The 25998-nt window shown below is 53.1% G+C and overlaps 1 protein-coding gene across 1 annotated transcript in view; it reads left to right on the forward strand.

Moving 5' to 3' along the window:
- The window catches only part of LOC133352874 (metabotropic glutamate receptor 1-like), an 86326-nt gene that overhangs the window by 18377 nt on the left and 41951 nt on the right, over positions 1-25998 (forward strand). Inside the window, 3 exon segments of the mRNA XM_061568859.1 lie at positions 467-716; positions 10279-10514; positions 12562-12808. Of these exon segments, the coding sequence (XP_061424843.1) occupies positions 467-716; positions 10279-10514; positions 12562-12808 (733 nt within the window).

The following is a 25998-nucleotide window of genomic DNA, read 5'->3' on the forward strand; positions in this document are numbered from 1 at the left end:
CTCTTCCTCCTCCCTCCTTCTACTCTCTCTTCCTCCTCTCTCCTCCTCCCTCCTCCTCCTCCCGCCTCCTCCCTCCCTCCTCCCCCCTCCTCCCTCCTCTTCCTCCCTCCTCCTCCTCCTTCTCCTCCTCCCTCCTCCTCCCGCCTCCTCCCTCCCCCCTCCTCCTCCCTCCCTTCTCCTCTCTCCTCTCTCCTCTTCCTCCCTCTTCCTCCTCCCTCCTTCTACTCTCTCTTCCTCCTCTCTCCTCCTCCCTCCTCCTCCTCCCGCCTCCTCCCTCCCTCCTCCCCCCTCCTCCCTCCTCTTCCTCCCTCCTCCTCCTCCTTCTCCTCCTCCCCCATCCTCCTCCCCCCTCCTCCCCCCTCCTCCCCCTCCTCCCTCCTCCTCCCCCCCCTCCTCCTGCTCCTCCTCCATCTTCCTCCTCCCCTCTTCCCCCCTCCCCCCTCCTCCTCCTCCACCCTCCTCGCAGGCAATTACGGAGAGAGCGGCATGGAGGCGTTCAGGGAGCTGGCGGCCGAGGCCGGCATCTGCATCGCCCACGCCGACAAGATCTACAGCAACGCCGAGGAGGAGAACTTCGAGCGGCTGGTGGCCAAGCTGCAGCTGAAGCTGCCCCACGCGCGGGTCGTGGTCTGCTTCTGCGAGGGGATGACCGTGCGAGGCCTCCTGGCCGCGCTCAAGCGCCTGGGTCTCGGCGGGCACTTCACGCTGCTGGGCAGGTGGGGTGCATCACCTGCCACCCCACCCACCCAACACCCACCACTCATACCATCACCACCGACCTACCACCCACCCAACACCACCCCCTCACACCACCACCACCCACCCACCCACCACCATCCACCCACCCAACACCACCACCCACCACCACCCACCCACCACCCACCCACACACCACCACGACCACCCACCCACCCACCACCACCACCCACCCACCACCACCACCACCCACCCACCACCACCACCACCCACCCACCACCACCACCCACCCACCACCACCCACCCACCCACCACCACCACCCACCACCACCACCCACCACCACCCACCACCACCACCCACCCACCCACCACCACCACTACTACTGCTGCCGTCATTGTAGAACATCTTTGTTGTTCGCCAACGTCATCGTCGTCACCAACATCATCGTCGTCGTCATCCCCAACATCATCGCCATTGTCGTCGTCGTCATCACCAACATCATCATCATCGTCGTCGTCGTCGTCACCAACCTCATCACCATCGTCGTCATCGTCGTTATCGTCGTCATCATCACCAACATCATCACCAGGGTCCTTGTTGAGAACACGGGGTAAAACGATGCGAATGAACAGACAAATCCCACCGCTTACAAAGTGAGACCTCACCAGCAGTCAACATTTTGTCCAGCATCGCTTCACGAGCTCAAGCGAGCCTTGACTTGTGCTGCCGATGAGACACGTGAATGTTGAAACCGGCCGATGTCAACGGCCGATGCTGATGAGGCCATTGTTACAGGACGACCTCGCCGGGGGAGACGTTCGAGAGAGATGGGACGTTGCGAGCGACTGCTGTAGTCGTGACTTACACCGCGCAGAGCTAAAGGGCCATCCACTGAGCCCGTCCGCAAAAATCTGTCAAAACGTGACCCCTACCCCCCTCCCTGTACGCACGCGTACTTTTAACACCCCTCCCCTCCACGCAGAACGATCAAGGATGAATAATATTAACGTGTTTAAGCAAACAGATTGTCCACCGCTGGTCCTCCGGGTTTTCCCCCTCCACATTTGGTTTGAACCTCACGCTTTCAGAGTATTTGGCTGTAATACATGTCCACGTGGTGGTGAGCCACTTCTCGTTGAGCGATCATTTGTGGCCAGGTCGCTTCTGACAACGAGCTATATAGCCCAGCGGTGCCTTCTTACCTGCTAAAACAAACACAGTTTAGTTGAACATAATAATATATGCATTGTTATCATAGTATGTTTTTTGTTTGCATTTTGACTGCAAGTATTGTGGTTAATGCAGACATGAATCATCGTAAAAAGGTTTCAGTTTTGTTGCCAGAAAAAAGGGGAAACACCCTATTATTATATTTTGGTACTGACAAAGGAGGTGTAATGAAACAGTTTAGTTGAGTTTATTCGCTAACAGTACTTGGCCCAACAGCTTTTATAGGCTATACAGCGAATACTCTTTTGTTAAATCGGTAAAGTCACGTAGGTATAAAATAAAGTAAAATAAATCACGACGTTTTGGGCGCAACACAAGCGTCCGTCATCAGGTGGGAAAGCATGCGCCCGAAACGTCGTGATTGATTTCACTTAATTTTCTACCTACGTGACTTTAAACCGATTTAACAAAAGAGCATAGATTGCTGCAGTCACGAAAGCTTCAAATCAAGATCCTACAGGGGATCTTGAGCTACGGTCTCCTTGATACGCAGCGGTCCTTCCAGAGCCGGGCTAAGGGATGAAGCCGAGGGGATGGATGGGGGGGATGAGAGAGAGAGAGATAGAGAGAGAGATGTCGAGACTGCGCGCTGCGTGTGTCCGCGAGATCCCACCCCGTCCCATAGATCTGTGCACATCGGGGCCGCGATCTGCCGCTGTCGCACGGCACGTCACGCCGCCCCGATACGATCTCTGTATCGGAGAGTCACGTGACGCCTGTCTGTGGGTGACGGGGAGGGGGGTCATGACCTCCGCGTGCGTGGGAGAAGTACCCAACATTGCCTGTCCACCACGGTGCCACCTCCACCTCCTCCTCTCCCTCCTCCTCTCCCTCTTCCTCCTCCCTCTTCCGCGGGCACACGGATTGTATCTGGTGGCGAGGAGACGTGGCGATCGGTGGGGTAGAATACTCCGGGGGGCAGGGGTGGGTGGGTGTGTGGGTGGTTGTGGGTGGGGGGGGGGTGGAGGGGTGGGGGGGAGGGAGGGGGGCAGGGAGGTGTGGGTGGTTGTGAGTGGTTGTGGGTGGGGGGGAGGGGGGAGGGAAGTGTGGGTGGTTGTGTGGGTGGGGGGGAGGGAGGGGTGGGTGGTTGTGGGTGGTTGTGGGTGGGGAGAGGGAGCGGTGTGGGGGAGGGGGGTGGGTGGTTGTGGGTAGTTGTGGGTGGGGTGGAGGGGTGGGTGAGGAGAGGGAGGGGGAGGGGTAGGTGGTTGTGGGTGGGGGGGAGGGAGGGGTGGGTGGGTGGGTGGAGGGAGGGAGGGGAGGGAGCGGTGGGTGGATGTTGGGTGAGGGGGAGGGAGGGGTGGGTGGGTGGGGTGGAGGGAGGGAGGGGAGGGAGCGGTGGGTGGTTGTGGGTCGGGGGGAGGGAGGGGTGGGTGGGTGTATGGGTGGGGGGCAGGGAGGGGTGATTGGTTGTGGGTGGTTGTGGGTGGTTGTGGAGAGTGCAGTTGGGGCCTCACGCGGGAGAGGCTGACGTCAGGAACCACGGGGAGAGATGCTCGCACACAGACGTAGGGATACGTCACGTTTGCTCTTCATCCAGCAGCGGATAGAGCGCGACGAGAGATGCGCGCTTCTGACTTACACCGAGAGACAGAGCGACGAATAAGTGGATTGGAGGACATGACGCATACTGAGAGGCATCGCTTTAATCTTCATCCAGCAGTAGATAGACAATGAGGATGATGACGACGGTAAAGGCACGGATGAAGAGCAATGCTATAACTAGGAGTTGTTTTGGGGGGGGGGGGTGTAATAGAAAAATATATATCGTGTCTCTTCCCTCCACTCCCTCCCTCCACTCCCTCCACTCCCTCCCTCCACTCCCTCCACTCCCTCTCTCGCCTTTACTTCCTCCCTCCACTCCCTTTCTCCACTCTCTCCTCTCCCTCCCTCCATCCCTCCACTCCCTCCCTCCCTCCACTCCCTCCTTCCACTCCCTCCACTCCCTCCCTCCACTCCCTCCCTCCCTCCACTCCCTCTCCACTCCCTCCCTCCACTCCAGTCCTCCCTCCACATCCCTCCCTCCAATCCCTCCCTTCACTCCCTCCCTCCACTCCCTCCACTCCCTCCACTCCTCCACCCCTCCCTACCTCCCTCCCTCCACTACCTCCCTCCACTCCCTTCCTCCACTCTCTCCTCTCCCTCCCTCCCTCCACTCCCTCTCCACTCCCTCCCTCCACATCCCTCCCTCCAATCCCTCCCTTCACTCCCTCCCTCCACTCCCTCCACTCCCTCCACTCCTCCACCCCATCCCTACCTCCCTCCCTCCACTACCGCTCTCCACTCCCTTCCTCCACTCTCTCCTCTCCCTCCCTCCTTCCACTCCCTCCCTCCACTCCCTCCCTCCCTCCCTTCACTCCCTCCCTCCACTCCCTCTCCACTCCGTCCCTTCACTCCCTCCCTCCCTCCCTACCTCCCTCCACTCCCTCCCTCCACTCCCTCCAATCCTTCCCTCCACTCCCTCCCTCCCTCCACTCCCTCATTAAATCCACCCCGCATCCCTCCCGCCCACGATGATGACAATTCACGCGCTAATCCATCAGCTGCCCGTGAGTCGCCACCAACGGCACGGAGCTGCCACGAGCGCTCGCAGCACCTCGAACGGGGGCGCGGAACAGATCGCGGTGTTCCCGTTGCTGCACGTGTCTCTGTGTGTCTGTGTGTGTGTCTGTGTGTGTGTACGTCTGTGTGTCTGTATGTGTGTCTGTGTGTGTGTCTGTGTGTTTGTGTGTGTGTGTGAGTGTCTCTGTGTGTCTGTGTGTGTGTCTGTGTGTTTGTGTGTGTGTGTGTACGTCTGTGTGTCTGTATGTGTGTCTGTGTGTGTGTGTCTGTGTGTCTGTGTGTTTGTGTGTCTGTGTGTGTCTGTTTGTGTACGTCTGTGTGTCTGTCTGTGTGTCTGTCTGTCTGTCTGTGTGTCTGTCTGTGTGTCTGTGTGTGTCTGTGTTTGTCTGTCTGTGTGTCTGTCTGTGTGTCTGTCTGTGTGTTTGTGTCTCTGTCTGTGTGTGTGTCTGTGTGTCTGTCTGTGTGTCTGTCTGTGTGTCTGTGTGTGCATGTCTGTGTGTGTCTGTTTGTGTACGTCTGTGTGTCTGTTTGTGTGTCTGTCTGTGTGTGTGAGTGTCTGTGTGTGAGTGTCTGAGTGTCTGTGTGTCTTTCTGTGTGTGAGTGTCTGTGTGTGAGTGTGTGTGAGTGTCTGTGTGTCTGTGTGTGTGTCTGTGTGTGAGTGTGTGTGAGCGTGTGAGTATCTGTGTGTGTGTCTGTGTGTGAGTGTCTGTGTGTCTGTCTGTGTGTGTCTGTGTGTGTCTGTGTATCTGTGTGTGTCTACGTTTGTGTATGTGTCTGTGTGTGTGTGTCTGTCTGTGTATCTGTGTGTCTGTCTGTGAGTTTGTGTGATCGTGAGCAGAGGGTCGACCACGTAGTTCGTGAAGCCTTCGATGGTTGTACAGATACAATGAGAGGCTGATCGATGCCCGGGTGCGGTCAAGGGATGGCTCAAGGGATGGCTCTCTTATTAGTCAGCCACGTTGTGTATGCCGATGACCTGGTAATTGCTGCTCACTCAGAGGAGGAGTTGGAGGCGCTGCTGCTGAAACTGGAGTGTGCCACTAAGAGCTGGGGCCTTACCATCAGCCCCACCAAAACTAAGCACCTGCCTGGGTATTTTGTACCATCGGACACTCCACCCCCACAACTCCCAATTGGTGTTGGGGCAGTTGTGGAGAGAGTTGAGAGTTTCGAATTCCTGGGCAGTGTGCTCATGGCTGGCTCCGGTTTGACAGCAGAGGTCTCACTCCAAATCAGTTAAGAGGCATTATCTTTTCATCGGTTGCGTAACGCTGTGTGGAAGCGACCTGGTCTGTCACTCCACACGAAGCTTCAGGTCTTCTCGGCCACGGTCATTCCCTCCCTTCACTACGCTTGCGAAACGTGGACCCCCCCTAATGGAACATCTTCGCCGATTAGAAACATTTAGGCTGGCCTAAATGTCCCGGCCTTCATAGGTGCTCGCGAACAGCACTTGCCCCAACAGTCTGTTTAGGCTATAGGGGGGATTTTTGTTATAGTTGCGTGTGTGTCTGAAGCAGAACTGTAGTGTAGCGGTTAGCGCACTGGTCTATGACCCGGGCGACTCGAGTTCGATTCCCACCCACGGCCAACATCTGTGGCGAATATTCGAACAGGCCCTGGTCCCTCCCGTAGGTCAACTCAACCTTAAACAGGTACCTTCCACGATGCGTATTAAACATTAAAATCGTGCGGCCTTTGTAGGCTCTCACTATGCAACACTTGCCCCAACAGGCTCCCGAAGGCTATACGGGGGATCTTTGCCTTTGTGTGCTCAGGATATTTATTTAATTGTGAATGGCTCAATGTGATTTTGTTTAGAGAATTTACGTGTTTATTTATTTTCCAATTTATATAATTATATCCTGCACGTGAGTTCTGTGCAACCGCTCAGATGGAAGCGTTTAGTATCCAGGAGACCACTCGATTACTCGATCACTATCCCCGTGGCTTGAACAATAATGACAATAAGAAATAACATCAGTGCCCATTATTTATCCAGGGACAGCCTCACCGAGTCTCAGGAGCGCGCTAACCGCTGCGCCACCGCTCCCTGTAGATGCTGGAGCCAAACTCAATACAGATGAAAGGAGAGTGTAGACGGTTCTCAACTCCAGTTCACACCCCTAAGCCGAGTGATGAAAATGCCACATTCCTATTGCGGGATGAAGTGGAGCGCGGGGGGGGGGGTCTATCCATAGCACAGTTCACAAAGTGGTATCTTGCTTTATCGACCCAACTGAGGAATGATGGGCTGAATCAACCTCGCCATCGGGATTTCAAATCGCAAACGTTCACTTTGCGATCCATTCGCTGCTCTACCTAGAAAATTTGTCCAAAAATCATATTCATCATATTTGTATCGATTGTATATAATTATAATACCCTCCCCCTCGAATCACTGCACCAGATTGAATTGAATTAAGTGATGACGTCACCCTGATGCTGCTCTATTTAAGACCGGAAGCAACAGGAGAGCTTCACCATTCTTGCCCGATGAAGCTGATTGTAATTACCAGCGAAACGTCATGCTACTCAAATTTAAAAATGCTGTTGATTCTCTCTTCAGCACACCGGTGGGCTAAAGAAGTGAATTAATTTGTCCTTTGAAAAAGTGACACATTTTTTACTGTTTGGCCGTGTCGGGTGGTGGAGGGTTACGACACATTTATAAATAACGCGATCTGACCCAAAAACCTATATTATGAATGATTGTATGCATGTTGAACTTCTGTCGCACCGTACGTAGCTAACCGTGGAAATTCAGAATATTTGTGCTGGAGGAATCCGATGAGCTATTAAGCTCTTTTTTTTAAACAAATGTCCAGTAGGGGCACGTGGTCAGAACGTCGCAATAACAAACAATACAAAGAACACGATAGGGGTGCAAAGTCATCTTCTTGGTTCTTTCGGTAAAGTCACGTAGAAGGCAAATAATAAAATAATAAAAATAAAACATAATAAAATAATTCTCACGACGTTTCGACCACAACGCAAGCAGCCGTCCTCAGGTGAAAAACAGGTCTGTCGGGAAGACAGCGTCTCATTCAGACGCTGTCTAGAACGTTCCTCTCCAGTCCAGACCCCTCCCCCACCCCTCCTCCCCGCCCCTCTCCCCATCCTCCTACCCCCCTTCCACCCTCCCTGCACTACCCTAGAACCTTCCACGCACAACCACAGAATCGCCCCGACTTACTCCCCTCCCCTCCCTCCCTCTCTCTCGTCCGACACCCCCCGTCTCTCGTTGCATTGGCGCACAACAACAATAACAACAACAACAACAGCCGCCGTTCGCCGCCTTAGCAGACTGTTGGAGCAAGCGCTATTCAGGAGTAGCTATGAATTCCCCTTCAACAACTGGAGCTCTCCACCAAGTGGCGGTGACGTCCCCACGGTGCCCGTGCCAGGCTGGGTGCACGTTAAGGCCACGTGGAGTGTCAAACGCCCGCTGGCAGGGGGTCACGGAATAAGCTCTTCAGGTGCCATGGGTCGACTGAAATGACTGGTCGATGTAGCACCACCACCACCTGTGCCACCCTTCATCGTACACACACAAATACCAACACCCCGCCATTCTACACCGACTGACGGTGACGTCAACACAGCGCTTGTGCCAGGCTAGGTGCATACACACAAAAAATCAAACTATTATTACGTGTGCCCGAAGGCTCGCTGCTGATAGGAGGTCGCGAGACAAACCCCCGGTGACACGGCTTCCACCTTGATCGAGGCGACTGACAGATGCACCCAGCCGCGATTCGATCTGTGCCGACTCGCTGCGTTTTATCCCGCAAATGCGCTCCGCTCGTTGTTGTGAGCGTCGCTCCTCTCATCGCACACGCACGCTGCTGCCCTGACACGCTGCACGACACGATCGCAAAGTCTGTTCCCACCTCGGACACCCTGCCCATTCACCGCTTTACATGATCCGGGATTATCTAACACCAAACGCAAAGATCCCCCCCGTATCGGCGTAATAAACTATTGGGGCAAGTGCTGTGAGCGAGTAACTTTGAATGAATTCCCGCACAGTACACGAGCGGGCAGTTATCGGTCAGCACGGCACCCGGCCGCCTTTGTCTCCCTAATGGTACCAGGAGTGGCTGAGTCGACCCAGATGAGGCTTGGGACTGGCTAAGATAATTGTCACTGGTGGTGGTGGTGGTTGTGGTGGTGGTGGTGGGGGTGGTGGTGGGGGTGGTGGTGGTGGTGGTTGTGGTGGTGGTGGTGGCTCTGAGAGGGAATCGAGTTCGTTGTCTCCGGCAGCGCTCCCGGCCCTGCACACCCACACACACACACACCCTGCACACACACACAGCCACACACACACCCTGCACGCACACACAGCCACATACTGCACACACACACACCCTGCACACACACACCCTGCACACACCCTCTACACACACACACACCCTGCACACACACACACACCCTGCACACACACACACCGCACACACACACACACACAGCCACACACACACCCTGTACACACACACAGCCACACACACACCCTATACACACACACCCCGCACACACACCCAGCACACACAAACACACCCTGCACACACACACACACCATGCACACACACAGCCACACACACACAGCCACACACACACCCAGCACACACACCTTGCACACACACACCCTGCACACACACACCCCGCACACACACCCAGCACACACATACCCTCTACACACACACATACACACACCCAGCACACACACACACCTTGCACACACACACCCTGCACACACACCCCACACACACACCCAGCACACACACACCCTCTACACACACACACACCCTGCACACACACACACCCTGCACACACACACACACCCCCTGCACACACACACCCCCTGCACACACACACACCCTGCACACACACACACACCCTGCACACACACACACCCAGCACACACACACACACCTTGCACACACACACCCCCCCTGCACACACACACAGCACACACACACCCTACACACACACACACACCCTGCACACACCACACACCCTACACACACATACACCCAGCACACACACCCCGCACACTCCCCTGCTGCCCACCTGCTGTCCGATCCGACTCTCGCCGTGCCTCTCCCCCCACACCCCTCCTCCCCTAACCCGGTCGCTTGCTCCCTGCATCTCCTCCTCGATCTCCCTCCTCCATCACCACCACCTCCACCACCTCCACCTCCACCACCACCTCCACCACCACCTCCACCACCACCTCCACCACAACCACCGCCACCACCTCCACCACCTCCACCACCACCTTCACCACCACCACCTCCACCACCACCACCTCCACCACCATCACCTCCACCACCACCACCACCACACGTGTCTTCACTCATTCATCCTCACCGCCAGAACCTCACACCCCACTCTCCGCGTGCCCACACTCACAACCCCCAAACAAAGACAAAGATCCCCCGTATAGCCCTGAAACAGACTGTTGGGGCAAGTGCTGTCAGCGAGTAACACCTACGAAGGCCGGCACGGCACACGAGTGGGGTGAGGGGGGAGAGAGGGGGGGGGAGAGAGGGGGTGGGGAGAGAGGGGGGGGGGAGAGAGGGGGGGGGAGAGAGGGGGGGGGGGAGAGGGGGGGGGGAGAGAGGGGGGAGGGGGAGGTGATGGGTTGTCCATCACCACACGCGCGGACGCCTTTTTCTCATACGCGTCGATGCTCACACCCCGCACCAGCTACTCATTTGAGGCCGAGTCGACCCAGGTGTGACCCACGACCGCTTCTTCTCCCTCCCCCCATAACACCCCATAACACAGTGACGGCTGGGCCGACCGCAAGGAGGTGATCGCTGGCTACGAGACAGAGGCCGTGGGCGGCATCACCATCAAGCTCCGCTCGGCCGACGTGTCGTGGTTCGACGACTACTTCCTGAAGTTGCAGCTGCGGAACAACGCGCGCAACCCCTGGTTCCCCGAGTTCTGGCAGCATCGTTTCCAGTGCCGCCTCTGGGGCAGTCCGCAGGAGAACAGAGCCTACAAGCGCAACTGCACGGGTAACCAGAGGGCAAAGACAAAGATCCACCCACCTCCACCCCTACCCCCGTATACGCTTGGCAGACTGTAGGGGCAAGTGTTGTTAGCGAGTGGCACCTATGAAGGCTGGAACGGTACGGGGTGGGTGGCCAGCACCACGTCTGAACGCATTTGTCTCACCCAGTGGCGATGTTTACACACCGCACCAGGTACTCATTTGGGGCTGAGTCGACCTAGGGGAGGCCCAGGACCGGTTCAGATAATCGTCACTCGGTGTTGGCCGTGAGCGGGAATCGAACCCGGATCGTCGGGTTCATAGCGCAGTGCGCTAACCACTACGCCACCGCTCCCCACCAGAGGAGAGGGGAGGAGGGACGGGGGGTGTGGCGGCACGGGTGAGTGGGGAGGGGGGCCGCGGTGCAGAAATGTTTACTACCTCGCCTGGTATACAGGAGGTCGTGGGTTGGATCACGAATCTGACGCCCATTGTAGATTTTGAATTTGCGTGTCTCTCTCTCATCATCACGGTGGCTATGAGATGTTAACTACCTCGCCTGGTGTGCAGGAGGTCGTGGGTTCGATCCCGACCCTGACACTCGCTGTATATTTGGAGTTTGTGTGTCTCTCTCTCTCATCATCACGGTGGCTATGAGATGTTAACTACCTCACCACCGCTCACCCTCTCACCACCGCTCGCACACTCACCACCGCTCGCACACTCACCACCGCTCGCCCACTCACCACCGCTCGCACACTCACCACCGCTCACTCACACACACACACTCACCACCGCTCGCACACTCACCACCGCTCGCACACTCACCACCGCTCGCACACTCACCACCGCTCACCCACTCACCACCGCTCACCCACTCACCACCGCTCGCACACTCACCACCGCTCACCCACTCACCACCGCTCACCCACTCACCACCACTCACTCACTCACCACCGCTCACCCACTCACCACCGCTCACTCACACACACACACTCACCATCACCACCGCTCACCCACTCACCACCGCTCACACACTCACCACCGCTCACCCACTCACCACCGCTCACACACTCACCACCGCTCACCCACTCACCACCACTCACCCACTCACCACCCCTCACCCACTCACCACCGCTCACACACTCACCACCGCTCACACACTCACCACCGCTCACCCACTCACCACCGCTCACACACTCACCACCGCTCACCCACTCACCACCGCTCACACACTCACCACCGCTCACCCACTCACCACCGCTCACACACTCACCACCGCTCACACACTCACCACCGCTCACACACTCACCACCACTCACTCACTCACCACCACTCACCCACTCACCACCGCTCACTCACACACACACACTCACCCACTCACCACCACTCACTCACACACACACACTCACCACCGCTTACCCACTCACCACCGCTCACTCACACACACACACACACTCACCACCACTCACTCACACACACACACACTCACCACCGCTCACACACTCACCACCCCTCACCCACTCACCACCGCTCACTCACACACACACACTCACCACCGCTCACACACTCACCACCCCTCACCCACTCACCACCGCTCACCCACTCACCACCACTCACCCACTCACCACCGCTCACTCACACACACACACTCACCACCGCTCACACACTCACCACCCCTCACCCACTCACCACCACTCACTCACTCACCACCGCTCACCCACTCACCACCACTCACCCACTCACCACCATCCACTCACCACCACCCACTCACCACCGCTCACCCACTCACCACCGCTCACTCACACACACACACACTCACCACCACCCACTCACCACCGCTCACTCACACACACACACACTCACCACCGCTCACACACTTTCACCACCACCCATCCACTCACCACCACCCACTCACCACCGCCCACTCACCACCGCTCACTCACACACACACACACTCACCACTGCTCACCCCCTCACCACCGCTCACTCACCTCCACCCACTCACCACCACCCTCTCACCACCACCACCCTCACCACCGCTCACCCACTCGCACCGTATCATCCGCCAGGCAACGAGAACCTGCAGACCAACTACGTGCAGGACAGCAAGATGGGCTTCGTCATCAACGCCATCTACGCGATGGCCCACGGCCTCCACCGCATGCAGAGGTCGCTGTGCGGGGGCCACCTGGGCCTGTGCGCGGCCATGCGTCCCGTGGACGGCAGCGCCCTCCTCGACTTCCTTATGCGCACCCAGTTCCGCGGCGTCTCCGACGAGGACATCCGCTTCGACGCCAACGGGGACGCGCCGGGCAGGTGAGGCCGGCGGCGGGGGGTGGGGGGAGGTGGTGGTGGTGGGGGAGGTGGTGGGGGTGGGGGGAGGGGCGGGGTGGGGGTGTGAAGGGGTGGGGGGAGGTGGAGGGGGGGAGGTGGTGGGGGAGGGGCGGAGGTGGGGGGAGGTGGTGGGGGAGGGGCGGGGGTGGGGGAGATGGAGGGGGGGAGGTGGTGGGGGAGGTGGTGGGGGTGGGGGGAGGGGCGGGGTGGGGGTGTGAAGGGGTGGGGGGAGGTGGAGGGGGGGAGGTGGTTTGGGGAGGGGCGGAGGTGGGGGGAGGTGGTGGGGGAGGGGCGGGGGTGGGGGAGATGGAGGGGGGGAGGTGGTGGGGGAGTGGCGGGGGTGGGGGGAGGTGAAGGGGGGGAGGGGCGGGGGTGGGGGGTTGAAGGGGTGGGGGGTTCATATTCTTAGGTTTTTTCGGTAAAGTCACGTAGGTAAAACAATTAAAATTAACAAAAGTAAAATAAAAATAAAATAAAAATCACGACGTTTCGGAGGCAACACAAGCTTCCGTATTCAGGTGGAACCGTCACAGCACGATAGCTGTATCAAGGGGGGGGGGGGTTCTGTTCCGTCTTTATTTTGTCTCGTATGGCCCCTTGATGATGCAATGTCGCACTCAAGGTGCTCAAGCCCCAGGTAACCGCGCTAGGAGCGGGGGGGGGGGGATGGAGTCGTAGGTGTTTCATCACCATCGCTGCGATGTCTCCTTCTTCGTATTTGTGCATCTCGTGGCGTGGCGCCGTTACGCGTCGAACTCCGGTCTATTCTGAACAATCACAGTCACGGCACACTGCTACTGAAGAGTTTTTAAGTTTACATGAGCGCATCATCATCTGCTGCTGCCATGGTTGCTGTAATGGATGCGATTTAGGGTTGACCACGTGCTTCGTGGAAGATCAAAATACGAGAGAATGTCTGCGTTGGGTGTGTTGCGTGACCTCCTGCCCAGTGGGCCTTCGACGCTTCGACACTGCATTGAAAACTAATTTCTCTACAGCGGTGGCTCTTCACTGCAAGGCCCGCGTGCCACTGGATGTCCCTGGTGACCTTTAGTGCGGCCAGCGACAATGTGCAAACAGTGATAACACTATATTCTTAGGTTTTTTTCGGTAAAGTCACGTAGGTAAAACATTAAAAAAGTAAAATAAAATAAAAATCACGACGTTTCGGAGGCAACACAAGCTTCCGTCTTCAGGTGGAACCGTCACAGCCACGACAGCTGTATCAAGTAAATGAGAGATTGCAGGAGATACCACTCCGTTTATATAATGGTTGGAGAAGGTGGTGGGGCAAGGGCCGCATACTTTTTATTAATATGGTAAGGTGAGGCTTAAGAGGGTGAGCCTTTGTTATGGAGAGGTACGGTTTGTGAATCAACCTGTGACAGGGAGACAACCATATTAATAAAAGTATGCGGCCCTTGCCCCACCACCTTCTCCAACCATTATATAAACGGAGTTGTTTTATTTTTATTATTTTATTACTTCCCTTCTACGTGACTTTACCGAAAGAACCAAGAAGAGGAGTGGTAACTCCTGCAATCTCTCATTTACTGTCGTGGCTGTGACGGTACCGCCTGAAGACGGAAGCTTGTGTTGCCTCCAAAACGTCGTGATTTTTATTTCATTTTACTTTTTTAATGTTTTACCTACGTGACTTTACCGAAAAAACCTAGGAATATGAATCCTTGCAGTCACGAAAACTTCAAATCTAGAAGTGATAACACTCCCCATCATTATCATCATCGTGCTGCTGTCAAACCCAACAATGGTTTCAAATGTGTAGCGGCCCTCACACTGATCATGTCTTATCGGCAAAGGTGACACCTCCTCGCACCCCACCCCCCGAACATCAGTGAAGAAGACTGCTCTCAATTGACAACTCATTTCTTTACAACAGCTTTTTGTGCGTTAGTTTGCTGTCCTTCCGCCGCGCCTCCGATTCAGCGCGGTTGGCTACGTCCCGTGCGAAAATAAGTTCAACAGACGGTACATATGAAATGTAACGACTGCGGACACGCCACTGTAGAGGCTTCTTCTATATTTATTTCGTGCACACACACGACTACGACTCGGTAGCACTGAACATAACGCTGACTTTTTCGATTTAAAGCTTTCGTGACTGCAGGGATTCATCTTCTTGGTTCTTTTCGGTAAAGTCACGTAGAAGGGAAGTAATAAAATAATAAAAATAAAACATAATAAAATAATTATTTGATTATTACCGAAAGAACCAAGAAGATAACGCTGACTGTCTAGCGACGACAGCCAGGACCCCAATCCCCCACGACAGCCCCGAACCTTGCTTGTCCCTGCCTTTTATTCCCCCAGCGTGGCCACGCCCCTCTTCTCGAACTCTCTCGCGGGTTCTAAGAGCTTCCAGCAGAATCCCCTCTTTGACCCTTGGCCCAGTGATCCCCCCTTGTGGTCGCGCGCGTGTATACTCACTTATCTCGTTTTTATTCTGTTCCCACGCCCGTCATTACCACCTATGGCCGCTAGTCGGCGCACTGTCTCTACACATACGCACGCGGCCTTGAAGTGCATCTAGCATGGCACACGCGCCGCGGTGACGTCACTGCCAGTTAGCGGTGAATGGCGGATGTCGTTGTTGTTGTTGTCGTGGGATTCCATCCTATTCGTGGCCGTGATGCTGGCGGCAGCAGCGATGTGGTTCAGGAGCTCCATGTCAATGTCGAGGTCTTGCTGCTGATTATAGATTTGAAGCTTTCGTGACTGCAAGGATTCATATTCTTAGGTTTTTTCGGTAAAGTCATCTACATGGCAGAGGCTCGGTCTCATTTGCAGCATTTGTTATGTAGGCTAGGCGTAGTCACAAACCGCACCTCTCCATAACAAAGGCTCAGTTATTTGTTATGCAGTCCATTCTTAGTCTTAAGCCTCACCTTACCATATTAATAAAAAGTGTGCCGTTCCTGGCCCTTCCCCTCTCAACCATTATATATACGGAGTGGTATCTCTTGTAATCTCTCATTTACTTGATACAGCTGTCGGGCTGTGACGGTTCCACCTGAAGACGGAAGCTTGTGTTGCCTCCGAAACGTCGAGATTTTTTTTATTAATTTTAATTTTAATCTTTTGTACCTACGTGACTTTACCGAAAAAAACCTAAGAGTATGAGTCCTGCTGTTGCTGCTGCTGCTGCTCGCCACAACGAGAGAGCTTTAGCAGACAGAGAGGAGTTCGCGTGGTGTCGCCGTTAAACGTTATCGTAGTTGTTTCACGACGGCAGATTCGTGCGTGATTATTCACCAACGGCTCTCATGCACGATATGATTTCACGCGTTTATCGGTCGCATCACGTAACCCCTGGGACATCGCCACGCACCTCCAGGAGTCCCCGGTTGAGAATCATTGGTGTAGTGTATAGTGTAGTGTATAGTGTAGTGTATAGTAGTTTAGTGTATAGTGCAGTGTGTAGTAGTGTATAGTGTAGTGTATAGTAGTGTATAGTGTAGTGTATAGTAGTGTAGCGTATAGTAGTGTATAGCGTAGTGTATAGTAGTGTCGTGTATAGTGTAGTTTATATTAGTATCCTCTATAGTGTAGTCTATAGTAGTGTAGTGTATAGTGTAGTCTATAGTGTAGTGTCGTGTATAGTGTAGTGTATAGTAGTGTCGTGTATAGTGTAGTTTATAGTAGTGTCATCTATAGTGTAGTCTACAGTAGTGTAGTGTATAGTGTAGTCTATAGTGTATAGTGTAGTGTCGTGTAGTGTATAGTGTAGTGTATAGTAGTGTATAGTGTAGTGTATAGTAGTGTAGTGTATAGTGTCGTTTATAGTAGTGTCATCTATAGTGTAGTGTATAGTGTGTAGTGTAGTCTATAGTGTATAGTGTAGTGTCGTGTAGTGTATAGTGTAGTGTATAGTAGTGTAGTGTAGTCTATAGTAGTGTATAGTGTAGTGTATAGTGTAGTGTATAGTAGTGTCGTGGATAGTAGTGTAGTGTATAGTGCAGTGTGTAATGTAGTGTATAGTGTAGTTTATAGTGTAGTGTATAGTAGTGTCGTGTATAGTAGTGTAGTGTATAGTGTAGTGTATAGTGTATAGTATGTATGTAACGACTCACGTGTGCGATATAATTTCACGCATTTATGAATCACCCCACGTAACCCCTGGGATATCGCTACGCACCCACAGGGCTCCGCCTCGTACCTCCCGGTCGAGAGCCACTGGGGGCTTGAGGTCACTCGCAAGGAAGTTGCCAGGAGCGGTTCTATGATAACTCGCCACTGATGTTAGCCGTGACACAACGAACACGCAACAACAACGACCGCCGTTCGCTCAGAGGCGGAGACGTCACCGCGGCGCTTGTGCCAGGCTAGGTGCACCCTGCTGGACACATGAAGTGTGGATGGCTTGCTGGCAGGAGGAGGTCACGGGACAGACCCAGGTGCCATGAGGTCACTGACTGAGATGATGCACCAGCTGTGCTGGCCACCGTGCCAAATTGTTGCGCTTTAGTCGCTCGGCGCTCCGCTCGTTGTTGTGAGCGTCGCTCCGCTGTTGTTGCAGCGTCCTTCACGAGCCTCCTCCACAGAGGCCGATCTTGACATCGCTGGTACCGGTCATCGGCAAGTCCACTCAGCTCCTCCACATCATTACACGCGCACAGATGAACGCACGCGCGCGTGCGCGCATGCATTTAAAGGGATTAGCGAAGAGTAAGAGGCTAACGCATTATGCGTGTACACAATGCGCTGAACATCAACAACAGTAGCCGACGTCACCGCGCAGCGCTTGTGCCAGGCTAGGTACACTTTGAGGTCACGTGAAGCGCAGGCTTGGTTGTTTGGAGGGAACTCACGGGCCAGATGCCAGCTGCTGTGGGTGGAGCGAGATGATTGGTGCGGAGTCAAATGCTCACAGACGCAAAGACAAAGACCCCCCGTATAGCCTTAACAGACTGTTGAGGAAAGTGCTGTTAGCGAGCACCTATGAAGGCCGGCACGGCACAAACATGCGGTGGGTTGCCTACACCACGCCGGGCCGCCTTTGTCTTCCCAGTGCTAATCTTAACACACCGCTCCAGGTACTCATTCAAGGTTGAGTCTGATACTCGCTGTGACTGTTATTTGTTCGAGAGCGGGAATTGTTCATACACACAGCACAAAGATAAAGCCGCCCCCCTCCCGTATAGCCTTAACAGACTGTCGGGGCAAGCGTTGTTCGCGGCACGCGAGTGGGTGGGTGACACGCACGCCCACTGCACCACGAAGCGAACACACACGCGTGTAGGATGACGAGGTAAGTGCATACATACGTTGTAATCTTTTTGGCCTTAAGAGATAAACCCGCGGCATTACCCCTCACAATCTGTGCCGCGAAGAACGGCAATCCCCACCCAATTTGATTTGCCGGCCGCTTTAGACGAAACGCAGCGATAAGAGCAAAGGGAGAGCGAGAGAGGTGGGGGAGAGCGAGGGAGAGCGAGGACATGAGGGGCCAGAGATGGAGAGAGAGGCGGGAGATGGAGAGAGACAGACAGAGAGACAGACTTGACTTTTAAACAACTTTTATTGCCGCCAGCAGCAAAAGCACTGGAGGCGATTCCGATATGAAATACACAACGTCACCAGCAAACACAAATGAAAACAAACGCTACAAATCCACGCGCTCTGGCGCTAAATGCACCGCGCACAACACGAAAGAAAAGCCACGTGGTGGTGGTGGTTGTGGTGGTCATCGCGCACGCCACGGTGACGAGCGAGCGCTTCAGAAGGTGAACACGAGGGTGCCGTCCACGCTGGTACAGAGAGGGGCTTGTCCGGCTCCCCAGCGTTCGAAGAAGACGCTCCACACATCACCGGCACGTGTGTGGTACGCGTGCTCCAGCCGGAGCCTCGCCTTAAACAGGCCCCTGACCACTGGAAGCACAGAGCAGCCGTCAGTGTCACTTTCCAGCATCTTTTTTCTCTTCTTGGTTCTTTCGGTAAAGTCACGTAGAAGGAAAATAATAAAGTAATAAAAATAAAACATAGTAAAATAATTCTCACGACGTTTTGGCCACAACGCAAGCAGCCGTCTTCAGGTGGAGAACAGGTCTGTCGAGAAGGCAGACTCTGCCTCTGCCTTCTCGACAGATCTGTTCTTCACCTGAGGACGGCTGCTTGCGTTGTGGCCAAAACGTCGTGAGAATTATTTTATTATGTTTTATTTTTATTATTTTTCTTCTACGTGACTTTACCGAAAAAACCAAGAAGATGAATCCCTGCAGTCACGAAAGCTTTAAATCGAAATCTTTTTTCTCGTTCTGTATAGAGAGAGAGACAGGGGGAGAGACTTGTTGACTTTTAAACAACTTTTATTGCGCCAGCAGCAACAGCACCGGAGGCGATTCCGAATTCGAAACACACAAAGTCACCAGCAAACAAATGACAAAGACGATAAATCGACGCACTGTGGCGCTAAATGCGCCGCGCACAACACACAATAAAAGTCACGTGGTGGTGGTGGTTGTGGTGGTGGTCATCGCGCGCGTCACGGTGACGAGCGAGCACTTCAGAAGGTGAACACGAGTGTGCCATGCACGCTGGTGCAGTGGACCATTGCGGCCTCCGAGAGGGGGTGAGAGAGATGGAGAGAGGGGGGGGGGGGTAGAGAGAGAGAGGGTAGAGCGAGAGGGGGGGGGGTAGAGAGAGAGGATGGAGAGAGAGGGGGTAGAGAGATAGGGAAGGGGTAGGGAGGAAGATCAGAGCGTGCTTCTTCGTGTTGATGTTTGTGTCGACGAAGAAAGAAGCACAGAATTAAAGAGACAAAAACACACGAAATGATGAACGGAGCAAAGTGCCGACACTAAACCGGGCATCTTCTTGTTTCCTCTGATCGTTAAAAAGAGGAGGAGAGAGAGGGGGGAGAGATGAAGAGAGAGATAGGGAGAGAGAGAGAGAGACTTTTGACTTTGAAAACCACTTCTATTGTTGCCAGCAGCAATAGCCCTGGAGCCGATTCCGATACGGGATCACCAACATCGAGTCGGGCAACGTCACAATGGCAACCCACGTCACGTGCTCCACACCGCCACGTGCCAGTGCAAGCATCGAGCAGTCACGCGCGTCGTCAATTTTTTATTTAAAAAATGACATAGAAAACAGGGGAGATATAGAGTAGGGAGAGAGGGGGTAGAGAGAGTGGAGGGGGGGGGTAGAGAGAGGGGGTAGAGAGACAGGGAAGGGCTAAGAAGAAGGAGCAGAGCTGTAAATCTTTCGTGAAATATTTCATTTAAACAGGGTGGGGGGGGGGGTGCACAAAAAGCAGAGCATTAAAAAAAAAACAAGAAAAACCGAAATGAAGAACGAAGCAAAGTGCCGACTATACCGAGCATCTTCTTGTTTCCTCTGATCGTAAAAAAGAGAGACAGACAGAGAGAGACAGAGAGACAGACAGAGAGAGAGGAGATGTAAATGCGTCTGAAGCCAAACCGGACATGTCCGTGCCTGAGACAAGGCGCCGTGTGTGTTGAACTTCTTACGCGCCGTACGTAGCCGGCTTCACCGTACGGCACGGAATACGTTCAACGTACTTTGAGCATGCACACACACACACATACAGACATACACATACATACACAACAACAACAACAACAACCGCCATTCGCCACTAAGTGGCGGTGACGTCACCACGATGCTTGTGCCAGGCCAAGTGCACCTTGAGGCCACGTGAAGTGTCGAAAGCCCGCTGGCAGGAGGTCACGGGGCAGACCCAGGTGCCACTGGTCGACTGACCGAGATGACCGAGATGACTGGCTGATGCACCACCTGTGCCCCCTACTGTGCCATACACACACACATACAGACATACACATACATACACACACACATACAGACATACACATACACACATACAGACATACACAAACAAACACACACATACAAACACACACACATACAGACATACACACACACACATACAGACATACACATACAAACACACACACATACATACAGACATACACACACACACAGACATACACATACACACATACAGACATACACAAACAAACACACACATACACACACACACACATACAGACATACACACACACATACAGACATACACATACAAACACACACACATACATACAGACATACACACACACACATACAGACATACACAAACAAACACACACATACACACACACACACATACAGACATACACACACACACATACAGACATACACAAACAAACACACACATACACACACACACATACAGACATACACACACACACATACAGACATACACATACAAACACACACACATACATACAGACATACACACACACACAGACATACACATACACACATACAGACATACACAAACAAACACACACATACACACACACACACATACAGACATACACACACACATACAGACATACACATACAAACACACACACATACATACAGACATACACACACACACATACAGACATACACAAACAAACACACACATACAAACACACACACATACAGACATACACACATACACATACAGACATACACATACACACATACAGACATACACAAACAAACACACACATACACACACACACACATACAGACATACACACACACACATACAGACATACACATACAAACACACACACATACATACAGACATACACACACACACAGACATACACGTACACATACACACATACAGACATACACAAACAAACACACACATACACACACACACACATACAGACATACACATACAAACACACACACATACATACAGACATACACACACACACAGACATACACGTACACATACAAACACACACATACACACACACACACATACAGACATACACATACACACATACAGACATACACAAACAAACACACACATACAAACAAACACACACACATACAGACATACACACACACACATACAGACATACACATACAAACACACACACATACATACAGACATACACACACACACAGACATACACGTACACATACATAGACAAAGATGCCCCGTATAGCCTTAATTACTGTGTGGGCAAGTGCTGTTAGCGAGAACCTATAGAGGCCGGCACGGCACACGAGGGGGTGGGTGACCAACACCACGCCCGGCCGCCTTTGTCTCCCAGTTGCAATGTTTACACATCGCACCAGGTGCTCATTTGAGGCTGAGTCGACCTAGGGGGGAGGCCCAGGACCGGTTCAGATAATCGTCACTGGGTGTTGGCCGTGAGCGGGAATCGAACTCGGGCCGCCAGGTTCGTAGCGCAGCGTAGCGCTAACCGCTGCACCACCGCTCCCCACACCGCCCCCATCTCTCCCTCCCCACCAGCGGTTCCCCAACACTGTTACGTGTTTAATGGTTGCATGGAGGCCCAGATTATATATGTGGCTGGGAGGGGAGCGGGTGATGTTGTATGTGATGTGTGTGTGATGTGTGTGATGTGTGGGTGTGTGATGTGTGATGTGTGTGATGTGTGATGTGTGTGATGTGTGTGATGTGTGTGATGTGTAATGTGTGATGTGTGTGATGTGTGTGTGTGATGTTTGGGTGTGAAGTGTGTGATGTGTGATGTGTGTGATGTGTGTGTGTGATGTGATGTGTGTGATGTGAAGTGTGTGATGTGTGTGATGTGTATGTGGTGTGTGTGATGTGATGTGTGTGATGTGTATGTGGTGTGTGTGATGTGTGGGTGCGATGTGATGTGTGTGATGTGTAAGATGTGTGTGATGTGTTATGTGTGTGATGTGTGGGAGTGATGTGTGTGATGTGTGTGATGTGTGGGTGTGATGTGTAAGATGTGTGATGTGTGTGATGTGTGTGATGTGTGGGAGTGATGTGTGTGATGTGTGGGTGTGATGTGTGATGTGTGTGTGTGATGTGTGTGATGTGTGTGATGTGTGGGTGTGTGTGTGTGATGTGTGGGTGTGATGTGTGTGATGTGTGTGATGTGTGGGTGTGTGTGTGTGATGTGTGTGATGTGTGTGATGTGTGGGTGTGTGTGTGTGATGTGTGTGATGTGTGGGTGTGTGTGTGTGATGTGTGTGATGTGTGTGATGTGTGTGATGTGTGGGTGTGTGTGTGTGATGTGTGTGATGTGTGGGTGTGTGTGTGTGATGTGTGTGATGTGTGTGATGTGTGGGTGTGTGTGTGTGATGTGTGTGATGTGTGGGTGTGATGTGTGTGATGTGTGTGATGTGTGTGATGTGTGTGATGTGTGGGTGTGTGTGTGTGATGTGTGTGATGTGTGTGATGTGTGGGTGTGTGTGTGTGTGTGATGTGTGTGATGTGTGGGTGTGAAGTGTGGGAGTGATGTGTGATGTGTGTGATGTGTGGGTGTGATGTGTAAGATGTGTGATGTGTGTGATGTGTGTGATGTGTGGGAGTGATGTGTGATGTGTGTGTGTGATGTGTGTGATGTGTGTGATGTGTGGGTGTGTGTGTGTGATGTGTGGGTGTGATGTGTGTGATGTGTGTGATGTGTGGGTGTGTGTGTGTGATGTGTGTGATGTGTGTGATGTGTGGGTGTGTGTGTGTGATGTGTGGGTGTGATGTGTGTGATGTGTGTGATGTGTGGGTGTGTGTGTGTGATGTGTGTGATGTGTGTGATGTGTGGGAGTGATGTGTGTGATGTGTGTGATGTGTGTGATGTGTGATGTGTGTGTGATGTGTGTGATGTGTGGGTGTGATGTGTGTGATGTATGTATGTGATGTTTGTGTGTGATGTATGTGTGTGATGTGTGTGATGTGTGTGATGTGTGTGATGTGTGGGAGTGATGTGTGTGATGTGTGTGATGTGTGTGATGTGTGATGTGTGTGTGATGTGTGTGATGTGTGGGTGTGATGTGTGTGATGTATGTATGTGATGTTTGTGTGTGATGTATGTGTGTGATGTGTGTGATGTGTGTGATGTGTGTGTGTGTGATGTGTGTGTGTGATGTCTGTGATGTGTAAGATGTGTGTGATGTGTGTGTGGATGTGATGTGTGTGATGTGTGTGTGATGTGTGTGTGATGTGTGTGTGTGATGTGTGTGATGTGTGTGATGTGTGGGTGTGATGTGTGTGATGTGTGGGTGTGATGTGTGTGATGTATGTATGTGATGTTTGTGTGTGATGTATGTGTGTGATGTGTGTGATGTGTGTGATGTGTGTGTGTGATGTGTGTGTGATGTGTGTGATGTGTGTGATGTGTGTGTGTGATGTGTGGGTGTGATGTGTGCGTGTGATGTGTGTGTGATGTGTGTGATGTGTGTGTGATGTGTGTGATGTGTAAGATGTGTGTGTGATGTGTGTGTGATGTGTGTGATGTGTAAGATGTGTGTGTGATGTGTGTGTGTGATGTGTGTGATGTGTGTGATGTGTGTGTGATGTGTGTGAGGTGTGTGTGATGTGTGTGTGTGATTTGTGTGTGTGATGTGTAAGATGTGTGTGATGTGTAAGATGTGTGTATGATGTATGGGTGATGTGTGTGTGTGTGATGTGTGTGTGTGTGATGTGTGTGTGTGATGTGTGTGATGTGTGTGATGTGTGTGTGTGATGTGTGTGATGTGTAAGATGTGTGTGATGTGTGTGATGTGTGTGTGATGTGTGTGATGTGTGTGATGTGTGTGATGTGTGTGTGATGTGTGTGTGTGTGATTTGTGTGTGTGATGTTGAAGATGTGTTTGTGTGATGTGTAAGATGTGTGTATGATGTATGTGTGATGTGTGTGCGGGTGACTGTGTGATACACGTGCACTATAGTACCGCGCTCAACACCAGTGACGATTATCTGAACCGGTTCTAAGTCTCCTCTCGCCACTAGGGAGACAAAGGCGGTCGGGCGCGGTGCTGGCTACCCACCTTGTGTGACACAATCACCCATACATCACGTAAGCTCATCACCCACCGGCCTTCATAGGTGCTGCCCGCTAACAGCACTTGCCCCAACAGTCTGTGGAGGCTACACGGCGGACCTTTGTAATTTGTATCGGATTAGCGGCGCGCAGACTCAAAGCCGGTGTGTGGGTGGCTTTTCAGTGCCCCTAAGCCGACGCGATGAACCATCTGTCATTGATGCGCGTTCACTCACACGCACGTTCACTTACACGGGTGTTCACTCACACACGCGTTCACTTACAGGCGCGTTTACTCACACGCGCATTCACTTACACGCGTGTTCACTCACACGCACGTTCACTTACAGGCGTGTTCACTTACACGTGTGTCCACTTACACGTTCACTTACAGGCGTGTTCACTCACAGGCGTGTTCACTTACACGCGTGTCCACTTACACACGTTCACTTACACACGTGTTCACTCACACGCACGTTCACTTACAGGCGTGTTCACTTACAGGCGTGTCCACTTACACACGTTCACTTACACACGCGTTCACTCACACGCACGTTCACTTACAGGCGTGTTCACTTACACAAGCGTTCACTCACACGCGCGTTCACTCACACGCGCGTTCACCTTACACACGTTCAATCACACGCGTGTTCACTTACACACGTTCACTCACACGCGTGTTCACTTACACACGTGTTCACTCACGCGCGTTCACTAACACACGTTCACTCACACGCGCGTTCACTAACACACGTTCACTCACACGCGCGTTCACTCACACGCGCATTCACTCACACGCGTGTTCACTTACACGCGTGTTCACTTACACGCGTGTTCACTCACACGCGTGTTCACTCACACGCGCGTTCATTCACACGCACGTTCACTCACACGCGTGTTCACTTATAAGCGTGTTCACTCACACGCGCGTTCACTCACACGCGCGTTCACTCACACGCACGTTCACTCACTCACACGCGTGTTCACTCACACGCGTGTTCACTCACACACGCGTTCACTCACACACGTGTAAGTGAACGCGTGTTCACTCACATGTGTGTTCACTCACACACGCGTTCACTTATAAGCGTGTTCACTCACACGCGCGTTCACTTACACGCATGTTCACTCACACGCACGTTCACTTACACGCGCGTTCACTCACACACGTGTTCACTCACACGGGTGTTCACTCACACGCGTGTTCACTCACATGCGCTTTTACTCACTCGTGTTCACTAACGCTTCACGCGTTTGACGCCGCAGCTCGGTGTAGGTAGTGTAGCCGGCGTTCTGGCTCGAGATTGGGGCCCACCGAGGCTGCACGGTATATACGGCGAC

The sequence above is a fragment of the Lethenteron reissneri genome, chromosome 5 (assembly GCF_015708825.2).
Source record: "Lethenteron reissneri isolate LAM-NWPU_2019-01 chromosome 5, ASM1570882v1, whole genome shotgun sequence".
NCBI classification, from domain to species: domain Eukaryota; kingdom Metazoa; phylum Chordata; class Hyperoartia; order Petromyzontiformes; family Petromyzontidae; genus Lethenteron; species Lethenteron reissneri.